This window comes from Diabrotica virgifera, chromosome 4 (genome assembly GCF_917563875.1).
Source record: "Diabrotica virgifera virgifera chromosome 4, PGI_DIABVI_V3a".
In the NCBI taxonomy this organism is placed as follows: domain Eukaryota; kingdom Metazoa; phylum Arthropoda; class Insecta; order Coleoptera; family Chrysomelidae; genus Diabrotica; species Diabrotica virgifera.
Genome location: NC_065446.1, coordinates 10,703,287 through 10,722,943, shown reverse-complemented (window position 1 = coordinate 10,722,943; position 19,657 = coordinate 10,703,287). Strand labels below are relative to the sequence as shown.

Below are 19,657 nucleotides of genomic sequence, written 5' to 3'. Positions count from 1 at the left end.
AATCATGTAACTGGCGTCATCTTTATCAGCAGCAATCACAACTTGGTCGTCAGCAAATAGCAACGTATACAAATAAGAATCTCCTACTGGTATCCCCATTGTTTGGCATTTCCTAGTCCAATATTTTAACACATGTGTAAGGTAAATTTTAAATAAAGAGGGCGACAGACAGCATCCCTGCAAAAGGCCTTTCGAAGTTTCAAAGGTATTTGAAAGTTTCGTTCCAATTTTAATTGCTGTTGTTGCATTAGCATAGAGATCTTTTATTGTTTGGATGTATTTTCTATTTAAAGTGGTTTGTTGTAATACCTCAAACATTTTTCCTCTGGGAACGGTATCGTATGCTTTTTTTAAGTCTACAAATACCATGTGAGTTTCTAGATTTCTAGCAGAACGTTTTTCTAGTAATTGCCTTATGCAGAAAATGTTATCTGTGCATGATCTACCTGCCCTAAATCCACTTTGTTCTTCGGAATCTTGCCACTCCTTTTCTATCCGTTTCTTTATTATTCGTCCGTACAGTCTTCCAACTGAGCTGGTCACACTAATGCCTCTGTAATTTTTACAATTTTTTCTACCACCCTTTTTGTATATAGGGGTAGTTATGGAGTTTTTCCACTCAGAGGGCACGCCACTATTGCCTGAAAGGCATCCGTTGAATATTTCAACTAAAATTTCTTTTGCCTGTGTCGTGCTGTGCTTAATGAGTTCAATTGGAATACCTCCGGGACCAGGAGCTTTATTGTTTTTCATTTCTCTTAACGTTAGTTCTAGTTCTCGAATAGTTATATCTTCTAGTTGTTCCAGGTTGTTTGGGGCGATGATGGTTTGCCTTACATATTCCTGTCTATTCTCTTGCAATAGGTTTCTAAAGTGTGTTTCCCACTCGTTTACACTTATAAGGGATATCTGGCATCTTTCTTGTACGTTTTGTCTTGTATTTGATATTGTTCTCCAAGCTTCTCTGCTTTTTGTTCCTCCCATAAGAGTGTCTATTTCTTCACATTTCTTCAGCCACATATTTTCTTTGGTTTTAATCACTTCTTTTTTTGTTTCCATTCTTATTCTTGCGTAGGTTTTTCGGTCTTCTGAGCAATTGGTACTGAGCCATTTTTGATATGCTTCTTTTTTTTCCCTCGTCTTTTCTTTTAAAGAATCTGTAAACCAAGGGTGATTAGTGTTATTTGAGGATTTTTCCCCTAACGCTTCGAATGCAGCTTCATGTAAGCACTTTTTTAGCCGATCATATTTTTCATCTGCTGTTCTTGCATTAAACTGTGTATTGGTTATCTTTTGGCTCAGTCTTAATTTAAAAAGAAAGGAGATTGAATTATCTTTCAGTGCGTCGATGTTGTATTTGTACTGAGGCGGGTGTTCTTCTGTAATCTCTTCCTGGGTCTCTTCAATTTTGTTGTTCAAGATATATGGAAAGTATAGATCTGCTCTGAGTAAAAAGTGGTCAGTTCCACATTCTGCACCTCTATAGACTCGTACATCTTTCGTCACAATTGATGATTTCTGCTTCATGATGACGTAATCTATAATCGATTTCAATTGTCGGGTTGGCTGCGTCCATGTGTATTTATGGATGGATCTGTGTTGAAAAAATCCATTCGTTATCCGTAAGGAATACGCTTCACATAGTCCCACAAGTCTTGTTCCATTGTTGTTAACAGTTTCTTCGCCAAATCTTCCCACAATGTCGTCATTGATCTTTGACCCAGTTCTGGCATTGAAGTCGCCCATCATGATAATCTCTTTTCGGTTGCTGATTTTTGAGATGGTGTCCGCTAGGCTTTCCTCAAATTTATCTTTTACATCCTGGTTTGAATCATCGGTAGGAGCATATACAACAAATATTTCTAATTCTCTGTTATAGAGTTTTAGACCTACTCTTAAAATTCGTTCATTTACGTATTCCCAATCTTTTATACTTTTCTTATATTTCTTGCGTATTGCAAATGATACTCCTGACTTTGCTCTGTTCTCCTTCTTCACTCCGCTGTAGATATGAATGTAGTTTTCCTTTTGTTCCATTCCAGTTCCTTTCTTTTTTGTTTCTGTTAGAGCGCAGATATCTATGCGATTCATTGTTAGTTCTTCAAAAATATTATGTTTTGTAGAGATTCCTTGAATATTCCATGTTCCGAAAATCATCGTCCGTTTCCGTAGCCTGTTTCGTTTTCCGTAAGTTCCATCCTGGATCCGAGGCATAGCGCGTGGATTTGTAACAACTTTAGTATTTTACGGGAATGAGTTGTTAGCCCATCGCCCAACTTTTCAAAGTTTATACATTGTAAATTATGATTCGAGATTGCTCCTAGTAGCATTTAACATATCTTGGTTTGTTTATTTCTACTGCATCTTGAATGTAAATTTAGTATAGTCATTTTGAAGTTACATTAAGTGTACCTATTTTGAGCTATAGTTTTATTTACAAAAATAGGAGAAGTATAAATGTATATTAATAAAAGAATATAGATAATGGACAAAAATTTAATAGATAACGATATTTACTTAAAACAGTCATATCAACAATATTCACTTCCTTATTTTTTCAATTAACCTTTATTGCTCATTGTAAACCATCTTGGATAATTGCTTAAGACTAATAATTGCTTGATTATTGGTTTTAAATAAATAATAAAATATTTCTATATTGCAATCTAGTAATAAGTAGGTACTTTTATAAATAAAATAATAAAACAATAAATATAAACAAAATTTATGGTTTTATAAGTTTTAAATAACATTTCACGCGTATTGTTTAGATAGTTTTTATAATGGTCTAGAAATGATAAGAAAATCTTGATTTGTTACACATTATGTAACGAAAACTATATTGTTCATAATTCGACCAAATGGCGTTAACAGGTTAATAATTCTTCTAAATAGTCCATTCTTTCACGGTTTTTGCTCTAAATTTTAAAGAACCGCTTGGATTGACATAAAATTTGGCATATGCATAGCTTACATGTCAAACAAAAAAAGTGATATTGTGCCGATGTGTGTTTTTGCCCTGGGGGTGAAAAAATATAAGTCCAAAATAAGTCCGGAAATGGAGAAACTGACTAATTTTAAGTAACTTTTGTTCTATAGAGCTCTTTCGCCAAGTCAACACTTCGAGTTATTTGCGAGTGAATATGCTCATTTTTCAACAAAATAACTACATTTTTAGACGGTTTTTCGCAAATAACTCAAAAAGTAAGTATTTTGTCGAAAAAAACGTTTTTTGCAAAAATATAGCCTGTAAAAAAGTAAAAAAAAATGGTGGACGAGTTAGGTCTCTGGATCTCGTAAAACCAGAGTTATAGCCAATGAAAAATAGATTCATATTCGCCAAATTTCAAATAGAATACTTCGAAGTGAAATATCCAAAAAATTAAGCACTTTTTGGGGAAAACCCATTATAACTTTTTAAAGTGTTTAAAAATAGCTTTATTTCTGTTTTTATAAAAAGTTTCTAGCATTAAATTTAAGCAAGTTACGCTCAAAATAAAGTTGGTCCCTTTTGTTTTGGCAAAAAAAATCGGGAAGACCACCCCCTAATTAGCAACTTAAATGAAATTAATCGTTACCGCTCCACAAATTATTTTACTTATGTTGTGTTTATATGATCTGTAAGTTTCATCGATTCAAAGTGCTTATTTTGGAAAAAATTTAATTTTAATGTAAAATTTTTAAAAATTTTAATTTTGAAAAATATGCTTTTTTTCAAAATAACGTAAAAAATGTTAGAGATGCCAAAAATCTCGAAAAACAAAAACTCAGCATTGATTTTCTGAATATCATGTATTTTTTTGTTTTTCTGTTAAAGTATTTCTCATGATCATTTTTCAGTGCGTAACAAATGATAGGAAAAAGGGTAAGTCCGTGATAATACACATTTATGACATTTATTCTAACATGACATTTTAGTTCAATCTGACAGTTGTCACATTTTATTTTCAATTTGGAATAAAAAAAAAACAAATCAAAAGTGTTTCTTGCATTTATAAAATGGTATTTTCTTTGATTTGTATAGTCTTATAAATTATACAGATTATATTTGTAATATTATTATCTAACTAAAAAAAAATTATTTTTTTATTATGGCGCCATCAATCGACAACTAGAATAACTAGAATAAATGTTATAAAAATGTCACCGACGAAATGTAATCACCGACGTGCCTTTTTTTCTGTCACATACAATTTAATGCGTTAGAAAGAAATCGAAAAACTGTGACGCACTGAAAGATGATCATGAGAAATACTGTAGCGTGGTTATTTTGTTGAAAAAATGAACACATTCACTGGCAAATAACTCGACAAGTATTGACTTAGTGAAAAAACTCTATAGAACAAAAGTTACTTAAAATTAGTCAGTTTATCAATTTCCGGACTTACTTTGGACGAATACTTTTTCACCCCCAAGAGGGGGTGAAAGCCACCCCCGGGGCAAAAGCAAATATCGGCACAATATCACTTTTTTTCTTTGACTTGTTAGCTACGTGTATGCCAAATTTCAAGTCAATCCAAGCGGTTCTTTAAAATTTAGAGGTTTTGTAATATTTTACCGTTAAAGAACGTACTAAAATTATGTCTAGTTCTTTTGAAAACCTAAACAGGATTTAAATTATAGGAGGCCTTGTGCCATTTTCGTTTTCATGTTTCTTTTCCTTTTGCAGGTTGAAAATCGTCAATGCTATCGGATAGATCTGATAAATTAAAACCAAACAATTCCCTCAGAAAAAATTCCAATAATTCCAACAAACAATTCCCAAGAAAAAGGTCACAAAAGGTCAACTCTACATCAATCAAACCCTATAGAAAGACTGACTCACTACAACTACCTCGGCTCCATATTAAATGAAGAAAATAGTTCTCAAAATTTTTGTATTCTTGAATATCGTACCGTAGACCTAATTCTACTAAGGAATAATAATTAATCTATGAAGCTAGGTGGGACACGTAGCATGACAAAACAACGAAAAATGGACGAGAAATATTGTACATCGAAGACTGAGAGAACACAGTTGGAGTAAAGGAATACCACAAAAACGGTGGCTAGACGACATCAAACCAAAGGTGGAGAGAAACTGGCCTCAAATAGCACGAAACAGAGAAGGGAGAGAACTCATGGAGAGACATAGTGAATGTAAATAGGCTGAAGAAGAAAAGGATTAAACCCCTTTTAGATAAATTACATAGTTGAAAATTAGAGGTAGAAGTGAACTCTGACTCTCTTATACTTTTATAATAGAGTTGCCAAAATTTTAACAGTCATACTTAAAATTAATTTTTATATCAACGAAACTTACATGTGCTCCACCACAAAAAAGTTCATTATCTTCATAGTTTGGTTTTGCGTCTTGGTTAAATCTCCATAAAGAACTTCTTCCTGGAGGAGTTAACATCATACCATGACCAGATATTTTATTTACCAAGTAGGCAATAAATAAAAATAGCAATTTGAGTTTCATGATTATTATCATTAAAACAGATCGAAGATCATTGATATCTTGACCTATCTAGATGTGGAAACTGACAATTGTATTTATTTGCCCTGTATTTATTTGAGATGGAGGAAATTAATAATCTTTATAATATAAAGAATGTTTGATAAGATTTTTTAATGTCTCAATATTAAACCCAGCTATAAATAAAAGCTATATCTACTGCTTTTTATACCAATTAAATAAAATATAGTGCCAATATTACGTTTTTATTTTTCCAAGAAACTAATAAAAACTTTATATTATAAATATGATGAAGCGCTTTATCAATAATAATTTTAAATAAGCTCTTTTTGCAAGCCGTCCATTATTCATTGGTTTTACTGTATCCAATTGTCTTGTTCTAGCTATATAATTCATTTATATAAATCCACAAGGAAAAAGGTTTTCCTGTAGTTGGCTGTATACCATATACATAATACAAAAAAAAAACGAATAAAATCCTTTATAAAAGGTATATATTTAAAATCCCTAAAAAGGGCTACATCAGAGAACTAGTTTTCGATTGGTTGACCAATCATCATCAGTGCTTACGTGATCTAACATGTTAACCTTCGGATGACCAAGCGGGGGAAATTGTGACCCCAGCGTATGTTTTTCTTTGATAAATTCAAAAGTATTTTCAATTTTTAACTCATTATTTTTTTATTTGACTTTAATATCATTCTAGATATTCTCATATTTTGAAATAAAAACAATTCCCTATATTTTACGAATAAAAAATATATTCTGAAGTTGATGTTTAGTACAATAGCGTCTATTATGTGTAATTCCAAGTAGTTTTACGCTAATGACGTCGACTTTGCAAAGTAACAAGACACTTACTCAACATACACACTACACATGACACTAATACTCATGTTGTGACTGGCTGAATGACATAAAATCCATGCCATAAGAAAAATAAAAAAAAATTTAAAAAAAATTAAAAAAAAAAATTTTTTTTTAAATTCATTTTTTTGTTAAATGTCATTTTTGACATTTTTGACCTGGGGTCATTTTCCCCCCTTGGTCATCCGTGTAACAAAAAAAGGTTGGTCATCGGAAGGTTAACCACCAAAATATTATATTACAAAAATATGAGGGTAAAAACCCTTTAAAATGAATCCTTCAAGGAAACATCGATGAAATATGCTAACTAAAGCATGGATGTTTAAAATATTCCATGTACTACGCTCTCGGTACCATCTGAGCTCCGATACGACTTGTTCACATGACAGTATGTCATATGTCAGTCACTTGCCACCATACTGTCATGTGAACAAGTCGTATCAGAGCTCAGATGGTACCGAGATCGTAGTACATGGAATATTTTAAACATCCATGCTTTAGTTAGCATATTTCATCAATGTTTCCTTGAAGGATTAATTTTAAAGGGGTTTTACCCTCATATTTTTGTAATATAATATTTTGGTGGTTAGCATGTTAGATCACGTAAGCACTGATGATGATTGGTTAACCAATCGAAAACTAGTTCTGTGATGTAGCCCAATTTAGGGATTTTAATATATGCCTTTTATAAAGGATTTTATTAATTCATTTATGTTAGTCATTCTAGAATTTTGAAACACTCTACCGGCTCTACAGGTCTTCAGCTGCAAGTCTCCATGAAACAGGTTCATTGTAAGCACATGTTGCTTGACTATTGTATGCTCAGTACCTAAGGGAGCTTGTTACGACTAGTTCAGAGAAATAAGGAAAAAAATATCGTGTTGGTGACACAACCCCTTCCAGGCCGAAACCAAATTTTTTGGGTAGTATGGACATCTATAATAATAACCTATATGTTTCCTGCAGCCGATTTTGATGATAGTTATTAACAAATGAAGATCAAAAAACGGTAAATTTTCGCTTTTTTCGTCTATAACCAAAAAGTTAGGTATTTTAAACAAATTTGAGAGTGAGAAACTTATAAATCGTATAAAAATCTTCAATATGGCGTTCGCTGAATAAGTCTATCCTTATTTGTTGCTTAGAAAATTGCAAAATAAATCATGAATTTTGAGTTTTTATAAATATTCATAACTTATGTAAAAATTAACTTAGAACGTTCTTATTACACGAAATACTGAGACTTCTGGTCAAATAGTTTAAAAGGCATTTAATTTGTTTATCCCAAATTATTTTTTTTTGCAACGCTATAAGTCAGAAAATGATGAAGTTACACTAATACTTTGGATAGTTTATGAAAGAAGAATATTTATACTATTAATTTAATGAAAAAAAATGACAAAAAATAATTCTAAATACTGCAAAATTATTTTGCAAAAACATGTGAATTAAAAAAGGGGGGTCAACTTCGTCCCTAATTGTCCTAGGACAATTGTTTTTCTTTCTAAACGTGTATAAAAATTCAGTCTTTCCAAATATGAAAAAATAATTTTTCTACGGGTAACGGTTAAAAAGTTATTCTAATTGTTTATAAGTAAGCAAGAAATCGACGTATTTTTGCAAAATAATTTTACACTGTTTAAAATTACTTTTTGTCATTTTTTTTTAATTAAGTCAACAGTATAAATGTTCTTCTTCCATAAACCGTCAGAAGTATTACTGTAACCTCATAATTTTCTGACTTATAGTGTTGCAAAAAAAAATGAATTTGGGATAAACAAATTAAATAACTTTTAAACTATTTGACCAATTGCATTGCTTGGAAATTTAAAATATAATTTAAGCACCAGAAGTCTCAGCAATTCGCGTAATAAGAAGGTTCTAAGTTAATTTTTACATAAGTTATGAATATTTATAAAAACTCAAAATTTATGATTTATTTTGCAATTTTCTAAGCAACCAATAAGGATAGACAAATTCAGCGAACGCCATATTGAAATTTTATAAACAATTCATGAGTTTCTTACTCTTAAATTTGTTTAAAATGCTTAACTTTTTGGTTATAGACGAAAAAAGAGAAAATTTACCGTTTTTTGATCTTCATTTGTATATAACTATGTATAATCATCAAAATCGGCTGCAGGAAACATAAAGGTTATAAATATAGATGTCCATACTACTCAAAAAATTTGGTTTCGGCCTGGAGGGGGATGTGTCACGAGAAAAATCTTATTTCTCTGGACTAGACTTTGAGCCTTGTTTTTCACGGTACCTCAGCTCTATTAGGGCATATCCGTCTAATATATATACATTTTGCCATCTGCTTAGTCAGTTAAACTTTCCCAGTATAATTTTCCCGGCCATTTAATTCCTGATGTTCCCCGGCGTTCTGGAACCAGTGTGACACTGTGACGTTATCCCAGTCTTTTGAGCTGTTCTAGATATTCCCACAGTATTATGGCTGTTAAGATACTTTAAGCATGGCCGCTGGACTATGTGGATATAATTGGTCTGCCCCAGTTCGAAAGCCCTCATGTTAATTTCTCTTTCTCAAAATTGCATAAATCTGAGGTAACCTGGAACACAGAGGTATATTTTACGAGTCGAAGTGAATTGTACATTTTAACCACTACTACCCACATAACAATTTCATGTTCTTAGTAGATTCATAGAACATACTTTTCAGAAAAAGTATATACTGAGAATGTGCGTAATTACCATTGCGAATGTGCAGAGCAGATACTGAGTATATACTACATTACAGTACTTAAACGTTCTATGTATATACTTAGAATGTACTACCGCACTTCTTTTCAGTATATACCAAGAATGTTCTTTTTAGAATATTCCAAGGACGTGCTATAAACCTTCTATGTGTATACTTAGAACATACTACCGCACATCTTTTTAGTTTATACCAAGAAGGTACTTTTTAGAATATTCCAAGGAAGTGCTATAAACCTTCTATTTATATACTAAGAACGTACAACCGCACATCTTTGTATGGGAAGAATATTATATTTTTAAGAATACATATTCTATAAGAAAGTGCTATCAAGTGCTATATTGCTTAGAAGTATGTTTTCAGCATCACCTAATCTCATCTTAGGTTCTACTGGTTCTACCAAATATCTATTTACATATTTTAATTGCAAATGAGAATGTAGTTAGTACCTACATTCTACAATATTACTTAAAAAGTAAGTACATATTTATAAATTTTAGTTATTTATATAAATCATTATATAATATTTAGCTAAACTAAATTATGCATAATAAGTAACTAAAATTTATATAATACTTATATGTACTTACCTATTTAAGTAATATTGAGTTATCAAAATAGATTATATATATTTTGAAGCACCGCAAACAAAATAAACAGATTATGTATGTTCTTTAGTCCTAGTACTACATCATTCGCCTTCATCCTTAACACTGCCTGCATAGATCCATAGATGATACAAATAATGAAATAATGCCTGTTTTCTTTTTCATATTTTACGGTTTTTTCCTATCCCTGATCCATTCAGGTAAGAATAGAAATGGTCAGAATATGATGGGGGGGGGGGGTTATGAATGTATTGTGGAATAACAAAATCGGTGGTCAGTGTTGCCAAACGGAGAGAAATTTCCCTTTTTGCGGAAATTTTCAACAGAAAAGGTGATAAAGGGAAAAAGTTAACTCAAAAGGGAATTATTGTTCCAGTCCAAATTGTAAAATATTAAGAAAAAATCAAAATATTTGAAAATAATTCAACATATCTTCTCAGATTTTGTAAACAGGAGGGAAGTTTTTTTTTTATAAAAGTGGGAATTTTAAAAAGGTAAGTTGACGGAAAAAGCTTACTCGACGGTTGGCAACGCCAAAGCCTTTGGTTGCTTTGGTTGTGCAGTTTGGCACGTTTTGGTTCTGCGAAATGGCCTATTGAATTGAATGTACCTAAATTCAAATTCCAAGGATGTAAAAATACTAATGATTCATGATAAACTCGAAATGGTAATGTCATTTCAATTATGAAAACGAATTTTTAATAGTATCTATGTAAACGTTAATACAATTAATGTTGTAAACTTTTTTACCCTACAACAATTTTGAAATGAAATTCGTCCAATACTACCTACATACATAAATTTTATTAATTATGTATTCTAAAAAATAACGAAGTTGATAATCTATAAGGCTAATATTATACTTCCTATACATACAAATTATTTTTAAGATATTTTAAAAGTATCTACTTATAAGTATGTGTTAAGAATGTACTTATAAGTATGTGTTAAGAATATTCTATAAAGGTATATTCTAAGAATAAACTTTTACGAATATTCTGAGATCCTACGTACACGAATATACTTAGTATATTCGGTACGAGAATATACTTTGAAGTATATGCAAAAAACATGAAATTTAGAATGTTTTTTAAGGTAGATGCTATGCTTGTACTACACATATACTAGAAAGAATATACTCCGACGAATGTTGGTAGTATATGCTTAGAACATGATGCGAACATCATTGTTATGTGGGTAATAGTCTAGGCGCCAGAGGGGTCACCGTGTCATATTCAATTCTGATGGACAAACTCAACGGTTTCTTATGGATTTTTGGCTGCTGATTACGAATTTCGAGGGGGGATTTCGATCCGAGTGGTCAAAAAATTGTTATAAACAATTTAATTGTTGATAAATTGTTTATAAGGCTCTGGCTCATAAACTAAGAGAGATAAAAAAAAATATTTCAAATAAAATTTGTTCCTTAATAAAAAACGAAGAAAAAACCGTTTACTAAACTTAAATCTAACAATTAGAACTCAAGATATTGTAAAATTAGTGCACAATGCAAATTGCAAATTGCAAAATAAGTATTTTTTGAAGCTTTATCGATCGTAACTCGGCTTCTGCGCATGCAAATAAGTCTTAGAAGGTGTCATCTTAAATCTTAATTAACAGGCTTCCAAACTAAGTTTGTCAAATTACTTGATCTTCATTTGTTTTAAAGTTATACCCGTTTGAAATTACAATTTTCTTAAAAATATTGTACATTCATTTGTTTAATAAGGGTATCAAGCAAATTTGAGCTATAAACATTTATACTTTAATGAACCATAATGATAGAAAAACTCAAAAGGAACAATTTGAGGTTACGAAAATGTTCATAAGTTTATTTTTGGCCAAGATGTCGATATTTTAATGGCGCGCGCAAGATCGGCTCACCGCGTAAAGGTTCACGCGCTAACTTCTCGATGCAAATTATAATTTCTATGTATACATACGTTATCTTCATTTTTCATTTTTGAAGATCCTAATAAAATTTTATCATATAATTCTTATAATTAAATCATCATACTGTACCTCGTATCACCTTTCATTCTATTTACATTGTCTTCTATTTTTTCACTAAATGAGAAAAAAACATTAAAAACTAATATTTCACAAGTATAACTAAAAAGTATGTTGATATTATTTATTAATACTATTTTTACAAACATTTTTTTCATGCATCTGCAAATCTGCATAGAGATATACAGGGAATATCAGCTTTTTTTACATCTGCATAAGTTCTTAGCGAAATTTTAACAGTTACATGGTGGTAAAAGTCTGTTCTTGTAGGCAGTAAAACTAAAACTTTTTGAGGCTTTAAAGTCTAATTATCTAAATAATATCCATATAAAGTGGATCTAGTTCTTTTGCAGCATCATCAAGGCCCGTCAATTGTGTGTATGCCGCCACATCATAAATGCTCGTTTTATATGCAATGATGATGCTGCAAAAGAACTCGATCCATTTTTATATAGATATCACATACTGGCTCATTTTCATGCGTAGAAGCCGAGTTACGATCGATAAAGCGTCGAAGAATACATACTTACTTGACTGTGAGCCAATCTTGCGCCTCATAGCGCGCCATTAAAATATCGACCTCTTAGCCAAAAATAAACTTACGAACATTTTCTTAAGCTCAAATTGTTCATTTTGAGTTGTTTCATCATTATTGTTAATTAAAGTATAAATGTTTTTAGCTCAAGTTTGCTTGAAACCTTTATAAACAAATTAATGTACAATTTTTTTAAGGAAATTATAACTTCAAATGGGTATAACTTTAAAACAAATAAAGATCAAATAATTTAACAAACTTTGTTTGAAAACCTCTTAATTAAGCTTTAAAAGGACACCTTATAAGGATCGTTTGCATGCGTAGAAGCCGAGTTAAGATCGGTAAAGCTTCCAAAAATACTTATTTTGCAATTTGCAATTTGCATTGTGCACTAATTTTACAATATTTTGAGTTCTAATCGTCGGATTTAAGTTTAGTAAACGGTTGTTTCCTCGTTTTTTATTAGGGAACACATTTTATTTGAAACATTTTTTTATCTCTTTTAGTTTATGAGCTAGAGCCTTATAAACAATTTATAAACAATTAAATTGTTTATAACAATTTTTTGACCACTCGGATCGAAATCCCCCTCGAAATTCGTAATCAGCAGCCCAAAATCCATAAGAAACCGTTGAGTTTGTCCATCAGAATTGAAAATGACACGGTGACCTCTATTTGGCGCCTAGACTATAATGCCTGGTTGCACCAACAGATCTTAAGGTTAAGACGTGCCTTAAGCTCAGCTTACGAAACGTGCCAATGAGGGTTTGTAGCGTAATAGTGTATATCAAATGCTAACCGATTTCAGTACTCTGGTACCGTAGTATAGGAGCATCTGTAAATATGCTACCCGGCTAGGCCCTTTGCTGTGAGCTAAATTGGCTGTCGTTGCTGAGTTTAGCTATCAGCCCATCCATGACCATATTCCACAAAAGAGGAGATTTTTTTTTATTTTGTAATATTTACAATCTAAGAACAATAGGTAAATTATTTCACAGGATCAAAAATGAATTTTAGCAAGCGGTTATGGCTTGCAAATTGTAGAAGCCTCGGAGGTGTAACCAGAGAAGGTTCCCATTGTTTTCAGTCTGGTTGGATGTAGAGTAATATTTTTAATATTATTTTATGTGCTATTAGATTGAAAACTTAGTCTATTTCACAGGACTCTTTACATAAATTAAATTAAAACAAGTTTAGTTATTACAGATTATTTAAATATTCTTGCTAGGTCCAATGTTTTGAATCTCTTCAAATGTCTTACATCATTCTGATGATCAGTGAGGTTGCTTGCTAACTCATTTGGATGAGATTCTAGTCTCTTGGAATATCTTTTGTAATATTCTGATATTACTGTTTATATGGATGGCACATTGAAGTCTTGCTCTATCACACACTTTGGCACATACCAAGGGGCAGTCAGCATTTTTCTAAGGATTGTTTCTAGGTTTGTTTGATTGGCTGTCCCCCCACAAATGGATACCATCCCATATAGCACACAACGTCCGATGGACGTCCATGTAACGTACATTTAAAGTTCAAACGTCCATGGACCAAAACTGGACGTACTATGTACGTGCATTACGCAACGTCCATTGGACGTTTGATTTCAACGTACATTGGACATCCATTTGTGGTCCATGGAAATTTTACACAAAACGCGACTATTATTATTATGAGCAATTATATAGCTTCTTGTTTTAATCAAAGCAATATTATTAGTAGAATATAAGAAGTTTCTAATAAATGTAGTCACATATTTTTTCATCATCGAGTTAAAACACTGAACCACTAAAATTATTTTAATTAAACCTATATAATATTAGACGATGATAAAATTATCTTAAACTTTTTTCGTATAATGGTAATACATCGGTAATTATAGACCGTACAATAATTAGACACAACCAATTTAAATCTTAAATGTGCATTTTGTAACTGTTAAATTTCCCGTCTTGCAATATTGTCCGTCATCGGGTCGGGTATCGAATATCTTTTTATGCATGCAGATGCAGTCCTAACCCTCTTTTCTATGTGCATGCTTTATAGTCCGTCATTATCTGAATCTCTTTTTTATTAAATTATTCCATACAATACATACATATAATACATCCAGTGATAATACCTTTGTCTTTGCTGTTTATTGTGCCAGTGCAGTCGTGCATTAATGAAGTTCCTATAATAAAGTACATACACATACATAATAAAGTTATAGTAAAGAAAAATAAAAAAGGTCTTTTGTGTAATATTTTAAAGTATAAGCAAATATAAGATTTAGTATTATAGAAACTATTTCCGATAAAGGCTTTTTGCTATGTATTCACAAAATTATGGATACTATATGCCCTAAAAATGTCCATAAGACGTACATTGAATGTACATCAGATGTGCATTGAATGTACATAAGGTGTACATACAACAACGTACATTGTACGTTTGTTGCGGACGTTCTATGGACGTCCAATTTTGTGAACTCTGGACGTTCGTTGGACGTCCATCGGATGTCCATTGTACCTTAGCGGGACGTCCATTGGACGTTCCAATGTACACAGATGTACGTCCATTGGACGTCCATAAAACGTACTTGTGCTATCTGGGCTAGGTCCAAACTAAACAGTAAATTTCTCGGAATTTTATTCCTAGTTGTTTTCTTTTTGTGAAAATATTGTGGGAGCTGTGCTTTTCTATGTTAGAATAAAATAATTCTAATAATCTTTTAACAATATTTATTTCCATCTAAACAAATATAAGTTCAATGATTTTTTAAACATAATACTGTTGGTGTAAAGTTTATTATGTATAAGATTTACTTTTACCAAATCGACAAAACAAAAAGTTTTGTCGTTTATTTTTATACTATAGAAATGTCAGCGCAAGCTCTGAAATGTTCTTGGGGGCCGCATGCTCTTCTCCATTGTCCATCTTCACATTGTCCAAAATTATTTCCTAAAATAAATTTTAAAGTTAGAAAAAAATATATGTAGATAGATATTTCATAAAGTAATATTTGAGAATTAAATAATAAAAATAAGGTTGTACAAGATAAAATGTTTAATTGTTTTAGAAGAAAAGCTTCAGACTCAATGGCATACAAAATAGACACTTAAAATAAGATAAACAAATGTATGTTTGGTATGATAGATGTACTTTTTCACGCTATTTTTACTAGGAAGATAATAGTAGTTTTTGATAGAAAACAAAGTGAAACAGTAGGTGGTACTTTAGACTAGCGCTAAACTCATACTATGTTTCTGTATTTTTAAATGTTAAATAATATTTTTAAAATTACATAAAATAGTTTTGTTATTTATTTATTTTACGTCTTTTATTTACAATCATCGATTTAAAAGTTTATTTATTTATTTTAACAATTTTTTGTAAATTCGAAAGTACATAAAACCGCTGTTAGTTAATATTCTTGTCATAGATTTTAATAACATTTAAAAAGTTTATATGTTTTATAACGGACTCCCATCGTCGCGTAAATTGATTCTTCCAATTATTTCGTGACGCCAGTTTTGTGAATATCACCTCAGCATTTTACTATAAAGAGAAAAAGTACCAGTAGTAGTACGTTGTTTAACACAACTCTTAAACTTCTAACACCGGTATTTGCCAATAAGAATAATGAAAAATACATAATTAATGAAGAACAAAAAGACATTCGACAAAATAGATCAGCGAGAGACGGAAGTACAGCCAAAAAATCCTGAATGACAGATAGCAAAAGTAAAATAGATAGATAAGGATATGCATAGATATAGGTGCATAAATAACCAATTTAGGGAAAAATCAGAGAAGCAAATGAACAAGAACTCAAAGATAAACACGACATATTTGGTGTTTACAAGAAGATCAAGCAAATTACAGCAATATTCAAAAAAAAATCAATAGGAAAAATGAAAAATGGCCAAGGAAAAATAATAATTGTAGATATAGAACAAATCAAAATATCATGTAAAAAATCCATAAAAGAATTTTCTTAATAGAGAAGAACAACAAATAATGAACACCATAACAGGCACTTACATACCTTTAGAGGAAGTGAAAACAGCAATTACTTAAAGATGAAAAACTTGTGGACCAGATGAGATTTAGTCAGATATTATCAAACTCTTCGACGAGAACTTTAGAAAATAATTAACTATGATTTTCAATTAGATATACATATAACTTGAAGATATCCAGAGAGTAGTTCAGATCAGAGTTTATAGTTCTATCAAAAATAGTTCAGAGAAATAAGGAAAAAAAATATCCTGTTGGTGACACAACCCCCTCCAGGCAGAAATCAAATTTTTTGAGTAGTATAGACATCTATAATAATAACCTATATGTTTCCTGCAGCCGATTTTGATGATATACATAGTTATAAACAAATGAAGATCAAAAACGATAAATTTTCGCTTTTTTCGTATATTACCAAAAAGTTAAGCACTTTAAAAAAATTTGAGAGTAAGAAACTCATAAACCGTATAAAAAACTTCAATATGGCGTTCGCTGAATATGTCTATCCTTATTGGTTGCTTAGAAAATTGGAAAATAAATCATAAATTTTGAGTTTTTATAAATATTCATAACTTATGTAAAAATTAACTTAGAACCTTCTTATTACACAGAATGCTGAGACTTGTGGTGCTTAAATCATACCCTAAATTTCAAAGCAATTGGTCAAATAGTTTAAAAGTTATTTAATTTGTTTATCCCAAATTAGTTTTTTTTTGCAACACTATAAGTCAGAAAATAATGAAGTTACAGTAATACTTTGGATAGTTTATGAAAGAAGAATATTTACACTATTAATTTAATTAAAAAAAATGACAAAAATAATTCTAATTATTGCAAAATTATTTCTCAAATCTGTTTAGAATGCTTCACTTATGTAAAGCTTCACTTTTTATTAATAGACGAAAAAAGCGAAAATTTACCGTTTTTTGATCTTTATTTGTTTATAACTATGTATATCATCAAAATCGGCTGCAGGAAACATATATTAATATAGATGTCGATAATACCCAAAAAATTTGGTTTCGGCCTGGAGGGGGATGTGTCACGAAAAAAATCTTATTTCTCTGGACTAAAAAGCGAGGTCAAAAAGAGCAGGGATTACAGAACAATAAGTCTCATGAGTCACTTGAAACTTTTTTAAAGATCATACGTCGGAGATTATACAAAATCTGCAAAGAATAATAATTACCATTACAATTTGTTTTTATGAAAGGTCTGGGAACAATGCCCTGTTCAGCATACAATTGCTATTCCAAATATGTAGAAATGAACTATAATATGTAAGTATATAAATCTGCTTCATTGATTATTAAAAGGCATTTGAAAAGGTTCAACACAACAAAATGATGGAAGTCCTGAAAGATAGTGATGTTATGAAACTAAATGTAAATCATTAATATTCATTCTGTAAGAAAAAGTTCAGAATAAGAGAAACGTCGGCAGAAGACGAATACCCTGGCTAAAGAACATAAGAGCCTGGTTTGCAACATCTATTACGAAAATATTCAGGGCATAAACAAATAAAATTATAATTTTTATTTCACCTCTATTATTCCAAGCGTTGGAATATAACAAACTTGCCTATACGCGCTTTTATAGATCTGACTAAAACCTTTGAATGCGTCAGTTTTTGCTCAATATACAGGGTGTCCAGAAACTCTACCGACAAACGAACACAGAAGATTCCTCAGATGAATTTAAGACATTTTAACCCAATTCTTCTAGCCCGAAAATGCTTCCTAAGGGAGCTAGAGCTCTTTGAAAATGGCGTCTTGTAATTAGTTTTTCTTAAATAACTCCAGAACGCGTTTATTTAGAAAAATGAAAATTGGGACGCATATTTATCTTCTAGAGATAAATCGATTACATTTATTGTGAATTTCTAGTACCGGTCATAGGCGTCCGTTTTGGGTAGGGCAACGGTTATTTTATCGCATAACTTTTATGTCTTTAACTTATAAGCATTTTTGACACTGGATTATTAAATTATGAGGTATGCTAGTACTAAAAGGTACTCTTGCTTTAAGTCAATAGAACACACCGTTTTCTAGAAAAATCGATTTAAAAATTTTTCGTTTTTTGAATTTCCAAAAAAAAAATTTAAAAAAACCATTTAGAAAAACGGAAACTGGTACGTTTATTTATATTCCAGAAACGAATCGATTTCATTAATTTCGAATTTCTAGTACCGGTCATATGCGTCCGTTTTGGGTAGGTGAAGGGTTATTTTATCGTATAACTTTTTTGACTATAATTTTTAAGAATTTTTGATTTTAGATTATTAAATTGTGAGGTATTTTAGTAATTAAAGTTACTCTTACTATAATTTGGTAAAATACACCGTTTTTTTGAAAATTTCTTTCAATTTTTTTTCAAATTCAAAAAACGAAAACTTTTCAAATCGATTTTTCTAGAAAACGGTGTGTCCTACTGACTTAAATCAAGAGTACCTTTTAGTACTAGAATATCTCACAATATAATAATCCAGTATCAAAAATTCTTAAAAGTTAAAGACAAAAAAGTTATGCGATAAAATAACCGTTGCCCTACCCAAAACGGACGCCTATGACCGGTATGGATGGAATCGATTTATCTCTGGAAGATAAATATGTGTAACAATTTTTGTTTTTCTAAATAGAAGCGTTCTGGAGGTATTTAAGAAAAACTAATTACAAAACGCCATCTTCAAAGAGCTCTAGCTCCCTTAGGAAGCATTTTCGGACTAGATGAATTGGGTTAAAATGTCTTAAAATTATATGAGGAATCTCCTGTCTTCGTTTGTCGGTAGAGTTTCTGGACACCCTGTATAAATAACTAAATGCGGCATATTATAAGTACCTGCTTTGTAAGTCCACCTGAGAACACATCTTGGACATTGGAAACCCGGCAATCTAACTCTATTATAAACTACTTCATCTTCATCGACTACATTGTAATTTGCTGAACCATCCTCCAGTAACAAGTCTTCGAAACAATATTCACCTGGTTCGGGAGCATTGGGATCTTCAAGTTGACAAAGACTTAAATAATAAAAAGTAGGTATTAAAATTAATAAAAGTATTAAAATAATTAAAGTGATTAAATAATATTAATCCTTTAACTTCGATTTCGGTTGTAAATTTATACAGCAACCCAATATTTATATCATCAGAGCCCATCCTGGGATGTGTTTCCAATTGTTATATTGAATTGTTTTGCTTTTATGTTAAATCTCTGAACTAATCTTTGCAGATTATCTTCATTTTGGGCTATTAATATTGCATCGTCTGCGTAACACAGTATTTTTTCATCTTTGTTTCCCATTCTGTATCGTCTTCCTTTGTTGACGCTTTTGATTATTTCATCCATGATTAAATTGAAGAGCCTAGGACTCAATGAGTCTCCCTGTCTTATTCCGTTGCCTATGTCTATAGGTTCTGTAAGTTGTCCATCTATTCTTACTTCCATTT

General features: G+C 31.1%; 2 protein-coding genes across 2 annotated transcripts in view; both read right to left on the bottom strand.

The window, feature by feature from the left end:
* Positions 1-5,533, bottom strand: part of LOC126882922 (uncharacterized) — a 29,812-nt gene extending 24,279 nt beyond the window's left edge. Inside the window, exon 1 of the mRNA XM_050647999.1 lies at positions 5,303-5,533. Within this exon, the coding sequence (XP_050503956.1) occupies positions 5,303-5,476 (174 nt within the window). The 5' untranslated portion in view covers positions 5,477-5,533. The remainder of the gene's footprint in view (positions 1-5,302) is intronic.
* A 9,381-nt stretch (positions 5,534-14,914) lies between these two features.
* The window catches only part of LOC126882921 (uncharacterized), a 30,503-nt gene continuing 25,760 nt past the window's right edge, over positions 14,915-19,657 (bottom strand). Inside the window, exons 3-4 of the mRNA XM_050647998.1 lie at positions 19,047-19,228; positions 14,915-15,149 (exon numbers count right to left, since the gene is read on the bottom strand). Of these exons, the coding sequence (XP_050503955.1) occupies positions 15,055-15,149; positions 19,047-19,228 (277 nt within the window). The 3' untranslated portion in view covers positions 14,915-15,054. The remainder of the gene's footprint in view (positions 15,150-19,046; positions 19,229-19,657) is intronic.